Source organism: Tupaia chinensis, unplaced genomic scaffold (assembly GCF_000334495.1).
Source record: "Tupaia chinensis unplaced genomic scaffold, TupChi_1.0 Scaffold148234_1, whole genome shotgun sequence".
NCBI lineage: Eukaryota > Metazoa > Chordata > Mammalia > Scandentia > Tupaiidae > Tupaia > Tupaia belangeri.
The window spans coordinates 5278127-5304419 of record NW_006208084.1 but is presented as its reverse complement, the minus strand read 5'-3'; the positions used below and the strand labels follow the sequence as shown (position 1 = coordinate 5304419).

Sequence of the window (26293 nt, the reverse complement as noted above, 5' to 3'; positions counted from 1 at the left end):
TCTCGGAGCCGGGCGGGGGCCGCGCGGGCCCGCGGCGCGTGTCGGGGTTTGTTGCCGGTCTCCCTGGCGCCGGCTCGGCCTCGCCGTCCCCGCCCCGGGGTTTGTTTTGACAGGAAACGTGGTGCTGCGGGAGGGAGGGCGTGCGGGCTCCCGGGACTGCGGGCCGGGCCTGCGCGCGAACCCCGGTCCTCGCCGGGATGGCCCCCCTGGGCGGCCCACGGGTGCGCAGGGGTCACGTGCTTCTGAGTGTTAGTGTCCCATCAGAAGGGCCACTGCACCAGGGTACCGTTTCCTTCAGACCTGTCTACGTGCACACAGCTGGTCGAGACAAAGAAAGCTGGCTGCCAAACTGTAGCAGAGCTTAGCGGCAGGAGTGGCGTCAGGAGTGGCGTCAGAGGTCCGACGGCGGGAGGACTGTTAGATGGTTGCCCACCGTAAACATGGAGACTGCACGGGACCCTCAGCACGCAGGGCCTCCAGCCTCTGTCCACCGAGCATGAGCTTAGGGCAGCTCCAGAGGCCGCCTGCCTGCCTTCTCTTGCCTCCAGGGATGTCATCCGCCATCCTGGCCACCAGTGGAGGTGGCCTGACTTGAAGTGGCCCGGGGCTGGAGATACTCAGTCACGTGTGGAAGCAGCTCTAACGCTGTTTCGTGCAGTGGAGGGCCCCAGAAACGGCCGCACGGGTGGGAGGAGACTGCTGTCAGATGTGAAAGTGCCGAGAAATCCTGCTCCCTGATGCTGTAATGCCATGTGTAGCGTGAACATCTGCTTTTTTAGACAGGGACTGCTTGTTGGCTTTTATCTAGTTCTTTGTTGGTTCTAATTTGATGAAGACCAGTATTGTCTAGCGGGATGGTGCGGGCGCCTCTCCCTCTGCTTTATGGTTTTTGCTTTGCTGCAGACGAATAACTTCTCAGCACTGCTCTTTGGGACTGGTTGTAAAGCAGCATTTTGCAGAAGATGGAAATTTTCCACCTCGTCTGCATTTGTTTTATTCTGAGCCCAGTCTAACGCCTCTGAGTCTCAGCACTTTACTACACATATGTAAATACTTCTGGTACCTGACCTTGATCACCACGGTCTTAAAGGATAGTATGCACTAGATGTTTCTTTAAATGTCTCTTTTCCATTACCTAACTTTAACTGGTGCAGTCCCATTCCTCAATATCCGGCCTGATAATTTGCTCTAAAATGTCTGTAACTTATGCTAGCTGTAACCAGTTAACCCTTTGCTGATATAAGTATTTGAGTTTTAACTAGGGTCTTTGCAGTGTGTAAAAAGTGGCTCCTGGGCCAAAAGGTGGTAGTAGGTATGCAGCTGGACTTCCACATGGCCAACTGTAGTTCGAGTCCCAGACCCAGCAGCTTGAAAAATCACACCAGGCATGTGTTCCCAAAATCCCAGGAGGAGAATGGAGAAGGGATTGCAGCGTGGCCATCCGCAGCACCCCCTCACCACCCCCATGGGGTGATTTCTCACTTTCCTTCTCACTCTCTCTCTGTTTCTCTCTGAGGAACACACATGTCCTATGGCAAAAACCGTAATTTAAAAAAATAAAATAAAGACTGGCTCCCTGGTAGGGTTTTTCAGTCACTCTATTGGAGTGGTTGAGCTTTTATTTGGACAACGAACTCCCTTGGTGGTGCCTTTCATTGTGTAGCTTTTGAGCCACCGTTCTGGGATGAGGTTGGCTTGCTGCCATGGCAAGCGTTCACATGGTGATGGGTAGATTGATTTGGCAAAGTGAGCAACACACCAAATTTTCTTCATCTGTTCTGGGTGGTAGCAAGTATGGGCTTTAGCGATCTACTTTCTGGATTTGAATCGTACATCTACACTGCTATGAACCCTTGGAGAAGTAATGTAACCTCTCTGAGCCTCCAGTTCTCATACTACCTTAGCTAGTAAGGTTATAATGATGATTCAAAGAGATAAAGTATTGGGACCAGCAGTCAGTGTAATGGCCATGTTGCTGGACTCCCATGTAGTCGACTGCGGTTCGAGTCCCAGACCCGGTAGCTTAAACTCACGCTGGGTGCGTGTGCATGCATACCCACGATCCTGAGAGGAGAATGGAGGAGATGGGATTGCGGTGTGGCCGTCCCTCCTGGTGGGTGATTTCTTGCTTTCTGTCTCTCTGTCTCTCCCTGTCTTCCTGGCGGGTGCACATGCCCTTTAGCAAAACAAAAACAAACAAACAAAAAACCTCTCCAAAAAGAGAGAGAAAGAGAGAGAGAGAAAGTATTTAAAGCTACTGAGTCCTTAGGACCAGCAGGTGGCGTAGCAGTTACATGACTGGACTACTGCATGGCTGACCATGGTTTGAGTCTTGGACCTGGTGACTTCAAAATCACATCGGGCCCATGTACGTGTGTATGTGCCCAAGATCCGGGGAGGATAATGGAGAAGGGACTGTGGTGTGTCCATTCCCCTGGCGGGGGTGATTTCTCACTTTCTCTCTCACTGTCCCTGTCTCTGTCTCACCCCTCCACAGGCAAAAACCTCTAACAAAAAAAGCTACTGAGTCATAATAAGCACTCAGCAACTGTTAGGTCTAATTAGTATTATTTGCTATCAGTGACTCTTAGGAGGGTGGAAAGATACAATGTAAAAGTTTCTTAAATTCTCAATTGTGAGTTGAGGCTTTGCTTGTTTGAATTATTGGTGCCTTGAAAATGTATGGAAGTAGGCACTGGAAATTGGAGAGGGCAAGACAGCTTCTTTCCATAAGCAGCTTAAAATATAGTGGGTAGACAGCTATGCAGACAATAACTATAGTATTTTAAGTGACTGCATAATAGGAATATGAGGAATGGGAGTGGGGCAGAAGAGGACCAGGCAAATTGCCTTATGAATAGGAGCGTGGCTTACTTCGTACATGCAGTGATAGTCATGGAGCGCCTGCTCTATCCTAGGCAGTGTTCTAAGCTCTCGATGGCTAATAGATGTGCTGAGTAAGGTACCAGGGAAGGTCACGTTGAAGTTCCAACTTTACATTTCAAATCTGAACACAAGGAGACAAGCACTTGGTAATCAGGGAGGAACTTCCAAGAGTAAGGAATAGCAGGTACAAGTGCTCCTGTCCAGGAGCCCAAAGAAGGCTGTTATGTCTGGAGGATGCAGGGTTAGGGGCGGAGGCCCAGACCATATCACAGTGGGATTGTCCAAGAAACTTCCTAGGATTAAAAAAAAAAGGACAGCCACCTGGGGCTGAGCTCCTAAAAGGGATGCTTTATTTAGTCCCTTCTGGCATACCTGTCTACCTTGTACTCAGATTCACTCAGTAACATTTTGCTCTATATACTTTATTTTCTCTAGTTCTCTTTCATTTGAGAGAAAGCTGTACACATGGCTATTTATTTCTAAATACATAGAACAACAGCATGTTTCAACTCTAGCATACATGTATTTTTTTAAAAAGAAGTATTTATTCAATTTTGTTTATTGTTATTTTTAAAGAATTTGCTGTAGGGTATATGCATTCACCAGAGAGATTGAGAGAGAAAGAGAAAGCAAGCTACTAGGTCCAGGACTCGAACTGTGGTCAGCCATGTGGAAATCTAGTGCTTTAACCACCACCACCCACTGGTCCCTGGTATACATGTATTTAATAATGGAATACAGATAGTAGATTCAAGTATTGTAGTACTGTTGTCAGTTGACCAACAATGTCTTTTATATGATAGCATTTTCTCTGTCCAGTACAGAATCCAGTCTAGGTTCACCTATTGTACTCAGTTATCAAGTCCCTTTTTGTCTGGAACATAACCCTCAGTCTGTCTTTATTTTTTATAATATTTACATTTTTGGATTTTATAGCTCTTTTTTTTTTTTTTTTTTTTTTAAAGGTTTTTGCCATGGGGCTCATGCTCTCACCAGTGAGAAATCACTCCCTAAGGATATGGTCACATCACAATCCCTTCTCATCCATCTCCTCCTGGGATTTTGGGCATGTATACACATGCACCCAGCTTGATTTTCAAGCCACCACGTCCAAAACTTGAACTCTGGTTGTCCATGTGGGAGCCCAGCAACTTCACTAGTACACCACTTGCTGGCCCTAACTTTTTTTAATAAGAATAAAATATATCCAGCTGTTGAGGTGTATGCTGGTTGATGCTACTGCTCAACAGGTTGAGGCCACATGGGAGGCCCTGGTTCTATACTTGGCCCACCGGAAATGCTGGACACAGTGCCTGAGGAGGCTGAGGCAAGAGAGTCATGACACTGTTGAGTCAGTCTTAAAAAAAAATTAACCAAAGAGTAAAATAATATTTGACATGTGTCAGGTACTTACTAGGAGCTCAAATGCTTGACAAACTATTTCAGTTAACCTTTATAACAATTCTCCAAGGTAGATACTATTAGTATCCTCATTTTACAAATGACAAGTTCCCTGTCGCCAGTCAGTAAGTAATAAAAGTTGGAATCAAGAACCCATTCCACCTAGTTCCAGAACCAGTGTTCCTATTGCTTCAGTGACATGTATGTAGCTTCGTAATCGTGAACCTGTGCGGAACTATTTGAAGATGGAGTTTGCTACAGAAAGGAAATAGGAAGTAAAGCTGTACCCAGTTAAAGAATCACAAGAGAAATAAAAACCGATCTCCTGTCCAACACAGAACTAGCCCCTTCAGGTCCCTGTATCTATTCCCTTCTGTCTAAAATGTCAATAGTCATACCACAATTCATTCATCTTGGTCATTTAATTCAATAGTAGTTACTTAAGTATCTGTTACAGTCCATCGTTGGCCTCAAAAGGAATGACATGATATTGTATTTATTATAATAAAACAATGGAATAATACAATAAAACATGTGAGTATGACAGTACTTTATTTTCAAGGGTAGTGTTGGAGGCTTTGCTTGGAGTTATCTTCTGTCTTTACCTTTGGTTAGTGATTAAATTTTCTAGGTGGAATGTGATGTGTTTCTGGAAAAGATGTTTGATACACATGTGTAACAGTGGGAAAGTTAGAGAAATATAGGTTTGTTGATATGAGAAGCAATACATCTGTTTTTATAATTAATATCTGAGAAAGAATCCAAAATAGTTTTAAATAAGATTGCTATCTTATTTACACTCAGTGCCTTTTAGGTCAGTTTGTCCTGAGTTGATTTAACTGGAAACCAGATTCAGAGAAAGGAAGAACAGGTGTGTATGAAATAGCAGAAGGCCACTGTAATGAGCCATTATTTTTGGCTTTTGTATTTCAAACAAGAGCTTTGTTCTAGATTAACTACTAGCCTTTTAACTGTAACCAGGATGTGCCTTTATCATCCTGGGATAAAACTGTTCTCCCCTTTAGAGTTGTTAATGCATGAGACAAACAAACAAAAAAATGCAAATATAATAGCAAACATCTATGTCCTGTTTATTCTGAGTCAGACACTGTTCCAAGTACTCTACATATGGACTAAATGAAATCACATACCAACACTATCAGGTGTTACTAGTTTGTTTCTATGACACAGGCGATTTCCTTCCTTTCTTTTCTTTTCTTTTCTTTTCTTTTTTCTTTTCTTTCTTTCTCTCTCTCTCTCTCTCTCTCTCTCTCTTTCTCTCTCTCTTTCTTTCTTTCTTTCTTTCTTTCATTTTATTGCCAGAGGCATGTGCACTCCCCAGAGACAGAAAGCACCCTTAAATGGGGCATGGTCATGCCTCAATCCCTTTTCCTCCATTTCTCCTTCCCTTTGGGATTTTAGGTGCATTCACCCAGTGTGTTTTTCAGGGTAGCAGGGCCCAAGATTCAAACTACCGTCAGCCTTGTGGAATCTGGCTCTTTTAACCCCTGAGTATGGGGTTGGCCCATAGGCAGTTTCTTAGTAGAGTAGTAAGGTGCATTTTTAATTTTTTGAAAATGATTAAGATGGGCATTTTTGACTTCAAAGATAGACGTCTACTTGGGTACCTAAGGCCCAGTGGCAATGTGGAAGTTACTACCAAGCAAATAAGACTCTAAACATTTGAAGTTTAACATGTTCCTGTTATATCTCCTATGTCAGGAACTTTACCCCACCGGCAGAAAGCTTAATTACATGCTGTTAAGCATGCCTGCCATGAACACATTTAATTTCTCAGAACTTGCAGTGATGCCTTAGGGCTGGCAGGTGGTGTGGTGGTTAAGGGCACTGGACTCCCACATGGCCAACTGCAGTTCAAGTCCCAGACCTGGCGGTTCCCTTTCTCACTTTCCCTCTCTCTCGCTCTCACTCTGTCCCTCTCTGATCAAAATTAAAATAAATAAATCAAGTTAAATAAAATAACAATAAAAAAAAAAACCTTGTAGTGATGCTTCATGGAACCCTGGGTATGGAGCCCGTCTCAGTTCCCACCCAAAAGAAACCTTATTGCTGACCCAGCCATCTCAGAAAAATGAGGTGGAAAGCAGATGTGATGTGCATACAGTCACATAGCAAATTAGTGATGGACTTGGACCTCGAACTCCGGACTCCTAACTCCTAGAGCTTTTTATTTTTTAAATCTCTGAACTTACTGCCTTGTTAAACACAGTTTAAAAACCTACCACGTGTGCTGTCTAGCTGGAATTGGAAAATGAAATGGACAGCTGTAACTATTAACTTAGTTCATAAATTCCCATGGGTGAAAGCTTTTATTCACTTTTATTTGGAAAATAGCCAAAGACCAGTCATTTGAGGCAGCTGTAGTAGAGAAAAATTAAGAGTAAAGTACATACGGCACACTTGTTAGAGGGAATGACTGAAAAAATTAAGTAGAAACAAACTAAGATATTCAAATAAGAGGTGTGACAACCCTGGGAATTTTTCACATTAAAGCTAATAAGGTAGGTTTAGGTGGTAGACTGTCTGCTCTAGGCCTTGGAATTTGGCAGTACCAGGCCTGCGAACGTGTACTGCTATCAGTTTGCAAATGTTCTGGCCGAAGCTGTACCAAACGGATATAGTGATTCTGATTTAGCTGACACTGAATGAATACGTGTCATGTACTTGGCTCTGGCGGTGGACAAGACAGTTTCTGCCTTACTAAGGCGTTGCAGAAGGAGCCATAGGAAGAAAATAGCTGGGCAAGGGGCTGGGTGTTGTCTCAGAGACGGAGATGCTCTGCGGATGTACAAAGAGGAGTCCAAGGTAGCGATTACAAGAAATGCCACCAAAGAGAGGAAGCGAGCTGGGGGCGGGGCAGCAGTGTGAGCATGCCATTTAGGATTTGGGGTTCCGTGGCAGTGAAGGGGTTAGAGCAGCCCTTTTCTTCTGTCATTGGTCCCCTTGACCCAGCAGAGTGGAATGAAAGCTCAGGTAGAATCTGGTTTGTAGGGGGTACAGGGTAGTTGACCAATGAAGACTTCAGGGCTCTTTCATAGCCTGTGTTCATGGTGTCTGGCTTCCGTGTCTCTCCATGGTGGCTCCCTGTCAGCTACATTCCATTCCCCTCTGCCTTTCTGTCAGCAGAGGAAAGGCTCCGAGTTCCCGTTGTCTGTGAAAGTAATGGATGGGCCGAGCAAGTTCTATAAGTGGCAAGAGTGAAGAAGGTTGTTTAGATAAGATGCAAATACCCTTGAACCTTTGCTGCTTAAAATTTCCCTCAGGCTCATCCTTGTCCCTGTCACCACCCAAGGAAATGGCTCTTCTTTCCCTTAAAGGCTAGATAGACACCCTCCAACCCTTCTTGTGCTTTCATCACAATGCCTTGTTTTCCTTTTTCTCATCTTCTGACACCTTGCCTAGTGTTAGGTACCTGGCCTTGAGAGTACCGCCCTGTTTTGTCCTTCCTTCCTTTTCCCGGTGCCTAGTGCACGGTAAGACCTTCAATAGTAACAGAATCGCTGAAGAAACTGCAGGTGTTTTCCGGCCTGCCATGTGTAGTGGTGGTTTCACATTCTGGCAGCTTTAAAACTGCTGTGTTCCTCACTGCATGGGCCAGTTCAGGTTTAAAGGGACTCAGTGAACTCTTCTATCACTATTGCTTAGCCACAAGTTGAGGTCCCTTTCTCCTTGGGCCCAGGTTTTCCCTGCTGTGTCAGCTGACACTACACTCATAAGGGCCAGCTCTCTCATGGGCCTGGCTGGTATTCCTGGACCCTGGCCTGGGCATCCCATGTGCTCACACTCTCCTTTCTGGGTTACCCTTCCCTGGGAGGCAATTCGATGTCCCAGAAACAGCACAGGATGTCACCAAAGTGCTGGCTTTATGGCACAGTAAGTCCTCTCATCCCTCTGAGTCTGTTCTCCCCACTTGTGAATCATGATCCTATGTGCCTTTTCACTCAAAGGGTTGTGGTGGGTACTTTGTAAACAGTGGTCAAGCGCAAACCCAGTATCAGGTTTTATTCTTCATATCATGGCTGCTTGCATGAAAACAGGGGAAGAGCTAAAGACTTGACAGCCAAGGACTTTAAACAGTTTCCCTCTTCCCCCTAGTGGCTCACAGAGAACATAAAGAGGCTTATTTCAAAAATATTTTATTTAAAACAAAGCAACAGGAACCATAACAACAGCTAACATTTGAGTGCTATTCTAAGCACTTGAATAAGCATAATCCTATGCAGTTTTTAACCAGCCCTATGAAATTAGTGTTTCAGTCCAGTTTCACTGGTGAGATAGGTGATTAACTGACCTTTCAAAGGTCACACAGCAAAAGACAGAACAGCAGTCTGACCCCAGAACACCACACTCTTACCTTCTTCCTGTGTTTTAGCAACCCAGGAGGTGAGAGTATGTGTTCTGCAATTTTTTTTCTTTTTTTAAAAAACTTTATTTCATAGCAAAGTGAGCAAGGGAAATGGGTGTGGGGATGTCAAAGAGAGAGAGAGAGAGAGAGAAAGACAACTATCTTGGGACCAGCAGTTAGCATAATGGCTATGTCACTGGACTTCCACATAGTTGACCACAGTTCGCGTCCTGGACCCGGTGGTTTAAACTCATGCCAGGCACATGTGTGTGCGTGCCCAAGATCCCGAGAGGAGAATGGAGGAGAAGGGATTGCGGCGTGGCCATCCCCCCGGGGGGTGATTTCTCGCTTTCTGTCTCTCTGTCTCTCTGGCAAGCACATGCACCCTATAGCAAAAACCTCTCCAAAAAAAGAAGAAGAAAAAAAAAAGACAGACAACCAACCATCTACCTAAGTTCTTGATGCTACCGTCCATGCCCAGCCAGCCCAAGATCATGAGCACACAGAGGCCAGACGTACTCAGAAAGGTCTTCTGATATGAACCAGGATCCTTCCCATGTGGGTCAGCATCACAGAGTGTCACATTTTACCACTGTGCCACCACCTACACATGCGTCTTTTTTTTTTTTTTTTAAGGATCTGTCATTGCTTAGAGTTGTTCCGTGTTCATACTGGGTATGTCCTGAGTAAGCTCACACCTGTGACTGTGGAATTCCTTTTCTGGAAGGCAGTCTTGATGGCCTAGTGACAACCTGGCCAAGGTACTAGGGGAAGGATGAGATGAGGTCATCTGGGGGCCTTTCCAAGGCCATGCCGCTGTGGGCATTGTCTACAGAGGAAGAAGTATCGATGTCGCCCATGGAAGTTCCACAGAACATTGACGCGGGGTCTGTTTGTCTGTGCAGGTGCTCTGTCTTTATCTATACTCAAGTGGCACAAAATGCCCTTCAATGGCGAGAAGCAGTGTGTTGGCGAGGACCAGCCAAGCGATTCAGACTCTTCGAGGTTTTCCGAAAGCATGGCTTCGCTCAGTGACTATGAGTACTCCAGACAGAGCTTTACAAGCGACTCCTCCAGCAAATCCAGCTCTCCTGCTTGTGAGCTGACAGGGGAGGAGGGTGGGGGTGGCGAGGGTGCTTCTGGACAGGTGTGTTGGGTTTGGAAACTCAGAAATGAGTGAAAACAAAGCACGGATGACTTGTCCTTCCTAGAAGTACCAGAAAAGCACTGCAGAGACACTGCAGTTTTCTTGGACACGTTCACAGGAATAAACAGCCCCTAAAGTTTACAACCTGCTGGTTTTTATTTTGATTGCTCTCTCTGATCTGCTTTGGTTTGACCATGAATCAGGCCCATTAAGTCCATCTGTCTTATCTGCCATATGGTGGAAAGCCACTCCTGGGGATTACTTCTTAGACCCCCTTTAAGCATACATTCAGATTGGTCTTTTCTGCTTGTTTGTGATTTACATAGAAGGAAACTTGCCTTCCCTGAAGGGTCAGGCAGGAAGTGAAAAAATCTAAAGGGTTTCCTGCTCATTTCAAAAACTGTTGTGCAAATTATCTCAGGAAGGTACCCATGAGAATTACTACACTAGGGGTATGAGAAGGAGTGTCCAGGCAAAGGAAGACATCTTTTTCCTTTTTGGTGTGTGGAAACTAGAGATGTATAAAGCAAGTGTGTTTGCCAATTTTTTGTTTTTTAATTAGCGTATTGGTTAGGATGTATAACACCTTAATTGACAAAGCAGATCGAGGAAGAAGAAACTATTGTTTCATGTGATCATATGTCCACTTCAAAAAAAAGGTGTTAATTTGTATTTGTGTTCAATTTTTACATTCTCATTTTTAAAAGCTTGGAAAATACTTTAAGTGTAGAAGAGAGAAAACAGTGCCTGTGATACTGCCCAGACGACAGCTGGCAGCTTTGCTTTCTCTTTATCCTTCATGTAGACATATGTGTGTGGACTCGTTTCACTTCATATTATTTAAAACATTTACTCACTATCATTTATTTTTAAAGCATTGGTTTTACAATTTATCTACTACTTCATCAAGTTAGTATACCACAAATCTACTTACCTATTGATTTATCATTGGATAGTTTGTGTTAAATCATGCTTTATGGATATCTTGATGCATAAATTAGGCTTTCTGAAGAATCTTCTGGATATCACTTGATTACTGAATCAAAAAGTATAGACTTTTTTTTGAGAGAGAGAGATTTTTGCTATAAGGCACATGCACTCACCAGATAGAGACAGAGAGAAAGCGAGAAATCACCCTCTTGTGGGGGGGGGATGGCCACACCACAGTCCCTTCTCCTTCATTCTCCTCTTGGCATCTTGGGCACGCTCGCACATGTGCCCAGTGAGGTTTAAGCTACTGGATCCAGGACTCTAACCATGTTTGACTATGTGAGAGTCCAGCGACATAATCATTACACCATCTGCTGGTCCCAGTATAAGCATTTTTAAGGAGAATCTTGAAGCAGAGTCAACAAAAGGATTAACAGCAGCTACTCCTTTTCTGTCTTTTTTTAACTTTTTACACTATATGTGAGGTTGGTACGTCTGATAACAGGGTACCTAGGCATCCTGAAGAAAGGTGTGTATCATTTTCTTTCTCTTCTTCCCCCAACCCCCTGCTCCTTTGTGTTTTTTTGTTTCTGTTTTTGTTTTTTGTTTTTTTTTTTAAAATAGGAGTACTGCCTGTCAATGTCATTGTTTGAGATCATGATTTTTAATTAACAGAAGCTAAGATTGCCAATGATTTTTTAAAACATGATTTATTAGAAAAAGTTTTTAGTGTAATCTTTAGGAATAAATAACTCAGATTCTTTATTTACTACTTTCTACTGAGTAAATCTCAGAATCTCTTATTTATTTATTTATTTTTTAGTTTTTTGCTATAGGGTATATGTGCTTGCCAGAGAGAAAGAGAGAGAGAGAGAGAGAGAGAGAGAAATCATCCCCCCCTCCCCCGGGAGGGTGGCCACACCAAAATCCCTTCTCTTCCATTCTCCTCTCAGGATTTTGGGCATGCACACACATACACACCCAGTATGATTCTCAAGCTCCTGGGTCCAGGCCTCAACCTCAAAGCTGGCCATGTGGGATCCAGTACCTTAACCTCCTCACCACCTTCTGGCCTCCAGATTTATTTTATTTTACTTTAATTATGAACATTTATAGAGTTCTTATTATGTTCATCTTGACTCAGATTATCTCATTTAATTAACCTCAGACCAACCATGTGAGAAGTTAAGCTGTGCCTCAGTGAAGTCAAATGATAACTGCTAATTGGTAAAACTAGACTTGAATCTGAGCATTATACTGTACTGCCTATACTTTCAGAAGTTATAGTTTTAAAAATTGGTTATTTCATACTGAATCTAATGGGAATTCTGAGTTGCTGAATAAAAATAGTCTTATCAATTTCTTATGTAACACATGTTATAAATGCAGGTATCAACAGCCACTAAAAATAAGATGATTTAGTGATTGAATGTATAAAAGAAAATGATATTTAAAAATTTAAAAAAAAGAAAAAGAGAGAAAGCAATAATAAAATCACTGAAGGCATGATACTGCAAATAAATAAATAAAACTAAAAAAAAACACAAAAAAACAACAAAAAAACCCCAATGGTGTAATGATTATGTCATTGGATTCCCATGTAGTTGACCACGAATCGAGTCCTGGACCCAGCGGCTTAAAACTCACACCAGGCACGTGTGCATGCACGCCCAAAGTCCCAAGAGGAAAATGGAGGAAAAGGGATTGCTGCATGGCCATCCCCCTGGGGGCTGATTTCTTACTTTCTGTCTCTCTATCTGTCTCTCTGTGTCTCCAGTGAGCACACATGCCCCATAGCAAAAAAATCTCTCTAAAAAAAATAACATGATTTAACTTTAAAAGTAATCTATAATAGACTCATTTTAATAAAACTGTTTTAGAAGCATTTGAGAATTTATTATTGAATGTGATCACTGAAGCAAGCTATTGAAGGAGTTCTTAAATTAAAAAAAAATTATTTAATTTTATTTATTTACCCATTTATTTTAATTTGACGAGAGAAAGTAAGAAAGTAAGCCACCAGGTCCGGGACTCGGACCAATCCCTTGACAACCATGCCACTGCTGGTCCCCAGAAGTTCTTAAATTTTTGAAGTCTGTCTTAAATGGAATAACCCACCTATTTCAGTATATTCTTCTCCTTACTTGTAAAACTTTTAAATATGCACAGGAATAAATTAAACCCTGTCTGCATCAGGAGGCTTCATTGGATGGCAGTTTCTCTTTTACACCATTAACTGACTTTTGTTTTTCTTTCAGCAACAAGCCCTCCCAGGGTTGTCACATTTGATGAAGTGATGTCTGCAGCAAGGAATTTATCAAACATGACTCTTGCTCATGAAATTGCTGTAAATGAGAACTTCCAATTGAAACAAGATGCTATTCCAGAGAATAGGTAACCTGGAGGTGTTTGTTCTGTGTAAACAGTCCCAAAGATTGTGTGTGTGTGTGTGTGTGTGTGTGTGTGTGTGTAAGGATAAGATATACACATACATGTCTTCACACTGATTCCTGGGAGTTCTTGTAATATCCATAGGGGATAAAAATGTCAGTTCTCTAAAAAGGTCTTATACTTGCTTAAAGGGGCCAGCTCTATGACATGGTAATTAAGGCAGCTGGCCAACTGTGTGGTTCAAATCCCAGACCCAGTGGCTTGAATAACATGCAGACATGTGTACGTGCATGCCCCAAATCCTAAAAGACATAGAGATGGAAGAGAAGAGAGAATAGTATGACTGTTCCCCATAGGGGATGCTTTCTCCTCTCCGTCCATCTGTCTCCCTCTAGTGAGAACATACACCCTTTAGAAAAGCAAGTCCTCTCAGGTACATGTTACCCACAGTCTTTAAAACTCAGGTTAGGGGCCAGCAGGTAATGTGATGGTTAAGACACCAGACTCCCATGTAGCTGACTATGGTATGAGTCCCAGACCCAGCATCTTGAAAATCATATTTGGCACATGTGCCCCAAATCCCAAAAGGAGAATGGAGGAGAAGGGATTGCATCATGGCCTTCCCTGCTGGAGGGTGATTTCTCACTTTCCCTCTGTCTGTCTGTCTCAGGTAAGTGCAGATGCTCATGGCAAAAACCTAACAAACAAACCAACCTCAGTTTATGTGTCACATCCTGAGGGATGCTTGTCTTGACATTCCTGACCCTAGTAGACTATAGTTAACCCCTTGCTAAATGCTCATGTATCCCTTACTATCACCTCTTTGTTAAGAAGTCTTGTGGGGCCAGCGGGTTGCATGGTGGTTGGGGTGCTAAACTCCCACATGGCCTACCATCATTTGAGTCCTGGTCCTGGCAGCTTGAGAATCTCATGGTGCATGTGCATGCATGCCCAAAATTACAGGAGGAGAATGGAAGAGAAGGGACTGTTGTATGGCCATCCCTCCCCTTGGGGTGATTTCTTACTTTCCCTCTCACTGTCTCTATCTGTCTCAAGCAAGTACAAGGGCTCTAAGACAAAAACCTTTAAAAAAAAAAAAGTCTTATAGTTTTATGTTCAATGTCCGTCTTCCTTACTTGAGCAAAAACATCATTAATAGAAGAACTGAATTGCTTGCTTCTCTGTCCTTATTGCCTACCATAGTGCCTGACATATAGTATATGCTCAAGAAATACTTGCAGATTGATTTAGTAAAAGGTGATATTAGGGGCCAGCAGATGGTGTGGTGGTTAAAAGCACTGGATTCCCACATGGCTGACTGTGGTTCAAGTCCTGGATCTGGCAGCTTCCTTTCTTGTTTTCTCTTTCTTTCTCTCTGTCTCTCAGCTCATATTAAACAATAATAATAACAAATGAAAATAAATAAATAAGTAATTCTTAAAAAAGAAAAGCTAATTTTTAAGTTGCAAAGGATCAATCAGTACAGCAGGGGCTAGCTAGCTCTAAATGCGATAGAAGTACTAACAATAGGAAATCTAGAAACATTTAGGAGCATTTCCTGGTTACCCTAGGAACCTCTAGTTAGGGTCACACCTTTATATCCTACATCAGCCTCCCTGGTGTCAGTGACTCACAAATTGCCTGGGACAAAGAGGAGAAAAGACTGGAGACCATTATTCAAAATAAATCATCTTTAGAGGCAAAGTTGGTTTATGTATTGAATTTTTTTTTGAGAGGTTTTTGCTATAGGGCGTGTACGCTCACCAGACAGACAGAGAGAGACAGAGAGACAGAAAGCAGGAAATCACCCCCCAGGGGGTATGGCCATGCCGCAATCCCTTCTCCTCCATTCTCCTCTCGGGATCTTGGGCACGCACGCACACACGCCCGGCGTGAGTTTAAGCCACCGGGTCCGGGACTCGAACCGCGCTGGACTACGTGTGAGTCCAGCAACATAGCCATTACGCTAACTGCTGGTCCCTGTATTGAATTTTTAACTTCAATACAATTTTTAACTTCAATTCAATTTAACTTTAAATACAATGCCAACTGTAAATCTTGAGGCAACTTATATTTGACTGACTTAGGACTTTCTCTTTTGTTTTATTTATTCCATGAATGAGGGGAAGAGAGAGAGAGAGGTTGAGAGACAGAGATACAACACCCCCAAGCAGGGTCATGATGCACAATCTACCCTCAGCTTCAGTCAGCCCAGATCATGGGCACAAACATGCCTGGCGACTCAGGGAGGCCTCTGATTCTGAATGAGCAGCCTTACCATGTAAATCTTCCTCAAGAGCATTACATTTTTTTGCTGTGCCACTGTTTGGTCCCTTTCATTTGTTTTAAAGAAAGAGAATAAGCAAACGGAATTTTTAATTCTTTAAAAAGTAGGTCATAGGAGGTGGCTCGGTGGTGCAGTAGTAACCCTGCTCAAGCAATGCTGGATCCATAAGGAAAGTCATGTGTTTAGTTTGCTGGTCGACCTGGGCTGGCTAGGAAGGCTGAGGGAAGATTGCAGTGTGAGACTATTGAGGGTGCTTACCTTTCTTTCTCTCTGTGTTTCTTACTCTCATGAAAGAAAGAAAGTAAACTCAATTTAAAAATGTGGATTCTAGTCCTCCTAGGGATGTTTTTCATACACTATTAAAAGGTGTATCTGTTTAGTTTTCTTTGGAAACTGCATTTCATTGTGATTCTTTAGACCAGCTCTACTGCTATACCCCTGGATGAGGCTACCACCCACCATCTCTGACTTGGACTCTTTCAGTTTTAACCATTTACCCTGTCTTCATTCTCAGCTGGAAGGACAGACTGTCCTCCATATCACACAGTAACATAATTATGTTTCTAAAGGATAAATCAGATTAGATCCTAGCTTTGCTTTAAACTCTTAGATATTTTTGTTTTTAAAATTTTTTTGGAGTTTTTTTTTTTTTTTTTTTTTTTTTTTTTTTTTTTTTTTGCTATAGGGCGCGTGTGCTTGCCAGACAGACAGAAAGAGACAGAGAGATAGAAAGCGAGAAATCACCCCCTAGAGGGGATGGCCACGCTGCAGTCCCTTCTCCTCCATTCTCCCCTCAGGATCTTGGGCACACACGCACACGCGCCTGGTGTGAATTTAAGCCACCGGGTCCAGGACTCAAATCGCGGTCAACTACGTGGGAGTCCAGCAACATAGCCATTATACTAACTGTTGGTCCCTTGTTTTTATCTTTAAAGTTTTGTTTTTTAAAGAATTATTTTATTTATTTTAATGTGATCAAATAGAGACAGAGTGGGGGGTTGAGATAGGTGGAAAATGAAAAAGCAAGAAGCATCCATGTCTGGGACCCAAACCACGGTCAGCCATGTGGAGGTCCAGCACCATTAACCATCCTTACCACCAGCCAGCCCCTAAAGTGTTCTTTTTTTTTTTTCTCTCATGAGAGAGATAGTGACAGAGTCAGAGATAGGTACCCCCAACAGTCTTCATGCCACAATCCACCCCCAGTTTCCACTAGCTTAGATCATGGGTGTACACATTCCAGGACATTCCCCATGTGGGCCCAGTTGCATTACCCTGTGCCACTGTCTGACCCCATCTTTTTTTTTTTTTTTAATTTTTTTTTTTTTTTTTGGAGAGGTTTTTCGCTATAGGGCGTGTGCGCTCGCCAGACAGAGACATACAGACAGAAAGTGAGAAATCACCCCCCAGAGGGGATGGTCACGCTGCAATCCCTTCTCCTCCATTCTCCTCTCGGGATCTTGGGCATGCACGCACACGCGCCCGGCGTGAGTTTTAAGCCACTGGGTCCGGGATGCGAACCGTGGTCGACTACGTGGGAGTCCAGCGACATAGGCATTACACTAACTGCTGGTTCCCTGTCTGACCCCATCTTGATTTTCTATTATACATAAAATAAAATCCCATACTCTTTTATGGCCCAGAAGGCCCTACTTCCATGATCCTGACTCTTTGTATTTTCCCTCTGCTTTCTTTACTTTAGCCACTAAGTTTGATCCCTTCTCAGATATTTTTATTTTTCTTTCTTTATACTTTGAATGTTCTTCCCCTAGATCTTCATATGGCTGTTTTCTCCTTCTCAGTTGAGTCTAAACTCAAAGGTCACTGCATTAGAGAAGCTTTCTTTTCTTTTTTCTTTTTTCTTTCTTTTTTTTTTTTTTTGCTATGGGGCACATGTGCTTGCCAGAAAGACAAAGACAGAGAGACAGAAAGCAAGAAATCACCCCCCCGGGGGGATGGCCACACCACAATCCTTTCCCCTCCATTCTCCTCCCAGGATCTTGGGCATGCATGCACTCATGCCTGGCGTGAGTTTAAGCCACCGGGTCTGGGACTCGAACTATGGTCGACTACATAGGAGTCCAGCGACATAGCCATTATGCTAACTGCTGGTCCCTGGAGAAGCTTTCTTTAACACCCTAGTGAAATCAGCACCCACTCCATCACTGTCTACCATATTGTCTTACTCTCTTCCTCATAGCTCTGAAGTTGTCTCACTAATTTTTAAAACTTGTCACAGGACATGTGCACGCACTAGCTAGAGAGGGAGAGGGAGAACCTCCCCCCACACACAAACGGGTCATGGTCGTGCCACAGTCCCTTCTCCTCCTCCTCTCCATCCTGTCAGGATCTTGGGCACATGAGCACATACACCCGGCATGTTTTCAAGCCACAGGGGCTGGAATTTGAACCATAGTCAGTCATGTGGGATCTGACTCCCTTAATCACTAGGCTACAGGGCCAGCCCTTTCCTTACTCATTTTTAATGTTTTGTTGTTGTTGTTTATCTTTATATATCTGTTAACATTTAAGGTTTTTGAGGGCTGAGACTTTCCTTTCAGTACAGTAGTCCCTGTTTCTAAAACATAGCTGCCTAGCACGCATTGTATGTTCAGTAAACATTTACTAATTGACCAATAAAAATGTTTTTTAAGTTAAAATTAGTATTTTTAAAGGATTTTTAAAGAATTTCTTTCATTTATTACATTTTTCATGAGACACAGAAACAACCAGAGACAGACAGGCACCCTTAGCAGTGTCCCATCACATCATGATTCCTGCCCACGTACCAGTCATCCAGCCAGCCAGGATCACAGGCATACCCATGTTCATACCCCGTGTGCTCAGATCAATTCAGGATCCAAACCCGGGGCCTCCCATATGGCTCCAGCATCAAGCAACAGAACCACAACTGCATGTACCACCATAGCTAGGCCAAAATTAGCTTGTTGTTGTTTTTATCGATTACAGCAAAAGACAACTTAGAGATATCTGTATTTTTAATTCAAAAATTATAACTACAGGGAGCCAGCAGTTAGCGTAATGGCTATGTTGCTGGACTCCCACGTAGTCGACTGCGGTTCACGTCCCGGACCCGGGGGCTTAAAACTCACGCCGGGCGCGTGTGTGTGCATGCCCAAGATCCCGAGAGGAGAATGGAGGAGGAGGGATTGTGGCGTGACCATCCCCCCTGGGGGGGGATTTCTCACTTTCTGTCTCTATGTCTCTCTCTGTCTATCTGGTGAGTGCACCCCCCTATAGCGAAAGAGCTCTCCAAAAAAAAAAAAAAATTATAACTACAGGCCTTAGTTACGGTGCTGGTATGATCAGACAGATCCCAGGGTTTGAATCCTCACTCTGCTGAGACTGTCTGTGGGCCTCACATTCCCGAGGATAAGATGGAGATTGCACTACTCACTTCAGATGCATGCTCCCTGACATAAATTGCTTTCACGCAAGTCCTTTGATATTATGGGAATTATTAATCCTGCTTTCCTTCATTATCTGCCATGGCTAGAAACTGTGAGAAAGGAAAGCAAAGTGCAGTCAGGGCACATTCACTTTATTAGCAAACGAAGTAGCTGGGCTGACTTCATGGCTCCATGGTAATACACTCTTTAAGGGAAGCTGATCCACCTGACGACCGTGGTGTAAACCCTTGCCCAGTCAGCCTGAAACACGTCAGGTACACCCATGAGAGCCCAGGAGCTGGTGGACGGGAGAGTCAAGGGGCAGGGATCATGGTGTGACCTGACCCTGTGCAGGGGGCTCATCCCTTTCACTCTCATGCTTTCTCATTGCTTGCATCCTATCATGAGTAAAGAAGAACATGAAGCAGCATACTAGTAGCTGCAGGTGTACAGATCATTCTCCCATGCCAAATTTTCCCGTTCTAAATATGACTGGCTCATATTTATCAAATATATTTTTTTGGGGAAAAAAACCTTAGCAACATGAATAAGATTTTTGATCCCCAGTAGGAATACTTATAAATGATTTGACTGATTGAATCTTCCTAACCCCTACACAAATTTCTTCAGAAAACTGAAGAGCTAAAAACACCCTGTAGCCTTTAGCAAAACTTAAATTTAAACTCTGACCTCCCTTAGGGAGCTATAAAATTGTTTTAGCTCATTCATTGTTCGCCCTTTCAAGCAAATTACATGTGACTTGTAAAGTCAAAAGGGGAGGTTTGTTCCAACAATGTATTTGTCTCTCCCACTGTTCTAGAGTTTCATAGAACACTCTTTTTTTTTTTTTTTTTTTTTAGGTTTTTGCCATAGGGTAAGTGTGCTTGCCAGAGAGACAGTGAGAGGGAAAGTGAAAAATCACCACCCTCACCCCCCGCAGGGGATATGGCTATGGCCATGCTGTAATCCCTTCTTCATTTTCCTCCTGTGACCTTGAGCACACACATAGGTGCCCAGAGTGAGTTTTAAGCTGCTGGGTCCAGGACTTGAACTGTGGTCAGCCATGTGGGAGTCCAGGGCCTTAACCACTACACCACTTGCTGGCCCTGAGAATCTTGAACATCTGTGTTGAATAAAGCCCCTCAGACAACTAGAGTAAGTTTTACTATTTAAAGTTGCTGAGTCCATATATTATTTGCAGTATAGAAACAAATTTAACTTAATGCTCCTCATAAAGCTAATTTTATCTCTCATAGTGTTATTGTATATTTAACTATTTGCACTTTTTTTTTTTTTTTTTTTTTTTTTGGTGTTAGAGGGCACTCAGAGAGACAGAGAAAGAGCGAGGGGAGAAAACATCCCTTACGGGGATGGTCACACCACAATCCCTTTTCCTCCATCTCTCCCTCTCAGGATTTTGGGCACAGGCACGCACATACTCATGGTATGTTTCTCAAGCTGTCAGGTTCAGCACTCAAACTGCACAGTCAGCCATGTGGGACCCAGCTGCCTTAACCACCAGGTCATGGAGCTGACCTGCTATTTGTACTGTGAAGAAGAAAATGTAGGTGATATGCTTACCATCAAATGGCTGAATCATTCACCATGCATTCATTACTCACTCACTGTTACCAGGCCCTGTGCTAGGCACCGCGGCAGATACCTAGATAAGGGAGCTATGTCTTCTGCCTGGAAGAGGGATATAGCTTTGTGGGGAAAGAGATTTATCAGTAATTACAGTGCAGGGAAATTCATGGTTTTCTAGAAGCTGTTAGAAGATGGTGTAGGAGTTCAGTAGGAATGTGTATTTTAATGTGCACCTATTTTAGGACAATGACGTAAGGGATGAGGCAAGGTGGCTGCCTATTCCAGTGTGAGGTCTCCCTAAGAGGTTTCCTGTTTCAGCAGTTTGGCCTGACTAACTTTAAATGGGACATCTAAGCTGAAGTTGGCAGGCATTCAAATGCATGTCTCCTGGGCAGTCTCTTCTAGTCCGTGTCATGAACCCAGCTGTTGAGGAAAGAACAACTTTGCCATCTCATGCCAGGGGTCTAGAGCAAGCATAAAGGCCTGTGTAGAAAAGTAGCTATAGGTAAATTATGGCATTTCCTCAGGGAAGACTTTTATGAAGTTATCAAAAGCTGTAGGAAGGAAACACTTTTTTAAAATAATTATTTTGTTTAACGTTTTTTATTTATTTATTTTAATATGGCCAGAGAGGGATATAATGAGAGAGAGAAAGTGAGAAAGCAAGCTGCCAGGGACTTAAACCATGGTCAGCCATGTGGGAGTCCAGTGCCCAGAACCACCACGGCCCCTGCTGGCCACAGAAGGAAGGACTTTTAAAGTCTGGAGGAATAGGGTGGAATATAGATAGGGTTGTCGGAAAGGTCAGGACATATTTTTTTCCACAAAATGTGTTATGACTTTTCCAACAGGCAACTTTTAAACAGGACTTAGGAAAGGATACTAAATAAATAAAAGGAAGAGATATTGTATTGGGTACTCTTTACTATGTTAAAATAATGCATTGAATAAGAGAAATGTGTCAATAGATTAATAATGGGATTATGGGTAATTTTTATTATTTTTTCCCCTGTATTTGTGATTTTTGACAATGAGCATATTCCTTTTTATAATGAGGAAAAATAAGACTTATTTTTAAAAAGAGTCCATTTCATTGCTATAGCTTGGCTGGACGAGTGAAGCACATTGTTCATCAGGCCTTCTGGGATGTCTTGGAATCAGAACTAAAGGCTGAGCCTCCCGAGTATGAACATGCCATCAAACTGTTTGAAGAAATCAGAGAGGCAAGTTGATGTTACTGGTATTAGTTTGTGCCTTAGTTCACTTGGGCTGTGATAACAGAGTACCTCAAACTGGGTGGCTTGTAAACAATAGAAGCTTCCCTCTCACAGTTCTGGAGGCTGGAAGTCCAGAATTGAAGCACCCACGTGTTCAGTATCTGGTAAGGAGAGTCCATTTTCTGGCTCATAGACAGTGCCTTTCATGTTCTCACATGGTAGAAGGAAAAGGGACCTCTCTAGGGCCTCTTTTATAGGGGCAGTAATCCCACTCTTGAGGATTCCATCCTCATGACCTATCCCTTCTCAAATATGAATTTGGGGGAAACACAGACATTGAGACTATTGCAATTAGTATCCTCCCAAGACCGTTCTTGCTCTTTAACACTGGTCATTCATTTTGAAAAGCTGAGGAAGTTCACACCCTGGTAGGGTTTTCTCCTATACCTCCTGGAGTAGAAGCTGGGAAAATGGGACAGAGGAAAGAACTCAGGGTGATGCTTATAGCACCAACTATATAGCACCAACTAAGGGCTAAGAGCACTAGACTCTGGACTTTCATAAATCTGGCTTAGTAATAAGCTCTCTCTTTAAGCCTCGGTTTCCTGAGTATTTATAGATTAGTTATAAGAATTAGATGAGATGACCATTGTAATTTCAGCTCTAATATCTACAGGGTACATGCTCTATGCCAAGCACTAGATGATTTGCTCATCCATACTGTACTGCTGTGAGGTAGTGACTCCTGTTACTCTTACTTTGTATAAAGAAACAAAGTTCCTCTGACTCTTGCAGGGTTATTCAGAGAGGAGTTTGAACCAAGCCACTTGCTCAGAGCCCATGCTCCTGTGTGCTAGGTGTGTACTGCATACACTACTGTGTATCTACTGTGTGCCGAATACTCATTACGCATATGATATGATAGGTAATGAGTATTTTGTGTACAAACTATACTTAATGAATCCTGTGGGGTTTTTCATCTCTTTTTTTAAAGGGTTCTTTTGGAGTCACGGTCTACAACTTGTTCTTTCTTCTTTGCACTGTTTGTAGACTTTCTGAAGCGTTTTCAGTATTATTGATGAAATAATGGCCAGTTGTTTTCATCCTGACAGAGTTGGTGATTTCCCATGGTGGAGCACTTGAATTCAGAAGCTAGAACTTGCTTTTTAGGGTTAACACTAGAGTGTTCCTCTGATCCACTACCCAGTCATTGTCACTTGCAGGGTGCTCAATACAGACAAAGCGCTTGGTCATCTAGACACCAAAGTGAAAAGTAACAACCTTTATTCATGTAATGATGCTGTTAACTTTCTTTCTTGCTCTGTGTAGATTCTTCTCTCTTTTCTGGCTCCTGGTGGCAACCGGCTTCGCAACCAGATCTGTGAAGTTTTGGACACAGACCTCATTCGACAGCAAGCTGAGCACAATGCTGTCGACATCCAAGGCCTGGCCAACTATGTCATCAGTACGATGGGGAAGCTGTGTGCTCCTGTGCGTGATAACGACATCAGAGAGATAAAGGCTACTGGCAACATCGTGGAGGTGCTGAGGTTAGCACTGTTGCTGCTTGCATTTTCTTAGAGTATCTTTGAGTTTATTCAAAAAGGAAGTGTGGGTTTTAGGGAATACAAAATTAATAACTGGTCTCCCAAATCTATCATTATATACATAGTTTTCAGATAGAATGCTCTGCACATGGTGGGTTCTGGAGATGAAGTGGTGAAAACACTTGAGTGTTTACACTGAATCCCAACTTCAGTGAGTTTACAGTCTATTGCAAAGACAGTCCTTGCATAATTAATGATATATAATTGTCTTAAGTGCTGTGGAAGGGAAACTAGAAGGTCTTAACGGAGCCCCCAGAAGGGGAGCTTAACCTACTCAAGGACAACCTTCTTTACTAGGATTAGTAGCTGTTACAACAGATAAACCCTGCATTCTCCATGATTTAATCCATAAGAGTTGGTTTCTCACGTCACACTCCTTTTCTGGGGTTCTTGGTTAGACAATCTTCTACATGTCTTTCAGACACCCAGCTCCTCTGTCCTTGGCTCCACCCTCACCCAGATCCTTGGAGTCCTCTCTACTCAGCTGGCAGGAGGAAAAGAGATCATAGGGAACGCACACCCAATGTGTAACCGCGTATGCCCAGGAGTGACACAGTTCCTTGACCATGACTAGTCAAGCAGTCTCACCTAGGTTGCAGGGTGGCTGGGAAAGGTAGCTGCTGTCTGGAAACACGTTTCACAGCCAGTGATCTGCACTATGAAAGCAAGCTTGGGCCTCTTGTAGTCAGCAGCCCATCTCCACTTCAGCCTCCCTGAGAAAGTGAGCTGTGCTTTAGATCATGAGAATCTCAGCTAGCTAGGTAGATAATAACTGCCCTGTGATCCCAAAGAAAAGAGGAGACTAGACCACCATTTGCCATTGAGGGGACCTTTTCCTCTTTCTTTTTCTTTTCCTCCCTCCTTTCCTTTATTGAAAATTGAGGTTTGTTTCACGGTTTTGGGATGATAGAAGAAGGAAATTGGTCTGCATGTAGCAGGTAGCTTTTTTTGTGACCTTGGGCAAGTCGATAGCCTTGCAAAGTGACCTTTAGTCTGTAAAATAGGATTTATGTATCCTAAGGGTTAAACTCAGCTGTGGCAGTTGTTACTCTTCAGTTGTGGAATCCTTGCTTTTAGTTATCTTCTTACCATGTATGACATAATATCATCTTGGTCATTTGTTGAGTGTCCACTGGGTGCCATTGCCCTATGTACTTCACACTCATTTCCTCATTGACTGCTCATAACATCCTTCCAAGGTTGATGTTGTCCTCTTCTCTCATGGAGGAGTAAACTGAGTTTTGGGGAGACTGAGTAACTTGCCCCGGCTACAAAGCTGGTTGGTTGCAAAGCTGCATTTGAGCACAGGGCTGCCAACTCCAAAAGGAAGTATTTTTTTTTATGGCGCCTCATTGCCCTGTCCTTTCTTTCCTTCATGTATTTATTTTTTTCTTATTTCCTTAGGAATATAAGCCATATACACTATGTTTAGACTCCTTAAAATTTTAGGAGCTATCAAATGAAAATTCCTCTTTGATTTTTTTTTCTTGCGTTATTGCTAAAAGTAGTTGTTTATGCTTCTTAGTGTCTTTCTACTGGTTTATGACTGGATGTTACAGAACAATGGGAGGTATTATACCTGCTAATGTAACAACTTTTGAGATCTATGGAAGGACACACTTGGAATACGCATTATGAACTTCCGTCAATGAAAAGTGACGTTGCCAAATGGCAGTTGAAATTTCACAGACACTTTGGGAATGTTTATCTTTTCCAGAATGTAACATCAGTAATAGTTTATGAATTTCAGCTTACCTTCTTAATCACCTAACTTTTTAATTCTAAAATTTGTAGACAAATATTCCATGTCCTAGACCTCATGAAGATGGACATGGCCAATTTTACAATTAGGAGTATTAGACCACACCTTCAACGCCAGTTGGTGGAATATGAGAGAACCAAGTTCCAGGAAATTCTAGAAGAAACTCCAAGTAAGTATAATATAATAGGTATTTATATTGAAATTGGGTGAAAATATATACTATAGTTTTTTTATATCTTACATAATATCACTGAAGAATTTCAGCTTTTGTGTTGAACATTTTTTACTTTCTAAAATTGACATCCCACATTTTTAGTTCTGTGCTCTGTCCCAGGAACTGTGGTAAGCACTACTTATTTCTTCATTCATTCCAAAAATATTTCTTGAGCACCTGCCATATTCTGGACACCACTTAGGTGTTGTGGATACCATAGTGAACAAAACAGAATAGAGTTGTAGTCCCCAAGGAGCTGACATTCTAGGAGGCATGACAAATAAATAAACAAATGTAGATTGTCAGATGTATTCCTAAGGACTGTGGAGAACAATATAATAAAGAAACAGATAGTAATGGGGTAGGAATGAGGTGAGAGGTTGTGTTTTTGTTGGGTTGGATTGGGAGAGACTCTCTAACAAGTAGCATCTATGTCCCGTTTACAAAGAATTGGGGTTAGGGCATGTGAAGATCTGGGGGAAAGAATATTCTAGACAGGGGGCTGCAAGTACAAAGGGCCTGAAGCATAAACTTGCATGTGAAGTGTGGTAAGCACAAGACAGACCTTGTGACTGGAGTAGAGTAGGTAAGGAGAGTGGTGAGAGATGAGGCTAAAAGGTAGACAAAGGCAGGTCGCACAGAGCCTTGCAGTAAATGAGAGGACTTTAAGTTTCATTCCAAGTACGAAGGATGTCATTGAAGACCTTCGAGCCAGAGCAACATCTGATTTTTTTTTTTTTTTAAGAATACTCTAGTTCCTGGGTAAAGAACAGATCGTATGGGAACAAAGAAGAAAACAATGATACAGTTAAGTGGTATAGCAGTTGTTTAGGGAAGAAGTTATGTTGGCTTATTCCAGGTGATAATATGAGGGGACTTTGAAAAGTTCACGAAAATGGTATTAAAGTATGAGTCAGTGTTTTGGTGCAAAGAATGTTTTAACTTCACACGTATTTTTTTTTTTTTCATAATACACATCTTTTATGAATGTCTTGAGGACCTTTCAGAGTAAAATAAGAAGTGGTTGGATTCTGGATGTATTTTGAAGGTGGAGTAAGTAGCAAGATTTGCTGAAGGTTGGATAAGGG

General features: G+C 42.6%; 1 protein-coding gene across 1 annotated transcript in view; it reads left to right on the top strand.

Annotated features, from left to right (window-relative positions):
- TCP11L2 (t-complex 11 like 2) overlaps positions 1-26293 on the top strand; it is a 51341-nt gene that overhangs the window by 408 nt on the left and 24640 nt on the right. The window contains exons 2-6 of the mRNA XM_006170362.3: positions 9559-9750; positions 12989-13124; positions 21508-21628; positions 22952-23172; positions 25024-25160. Coding sequence (XP_006170424.2) covers positions 9594-9750; positions 12989-13124; positions 21508-21628; positions 22952-23172; positions 25024-25160 — 772 coding nt within the window. The 5' untranslated portion in view covers positions 9559-9593. The remainder of the gene's footprint in view (positions 1-9558; positions 9751-12988; positions 13125-21507; positions 21629-22951; positions 23173-25023; positions 25161-26293) is intronic.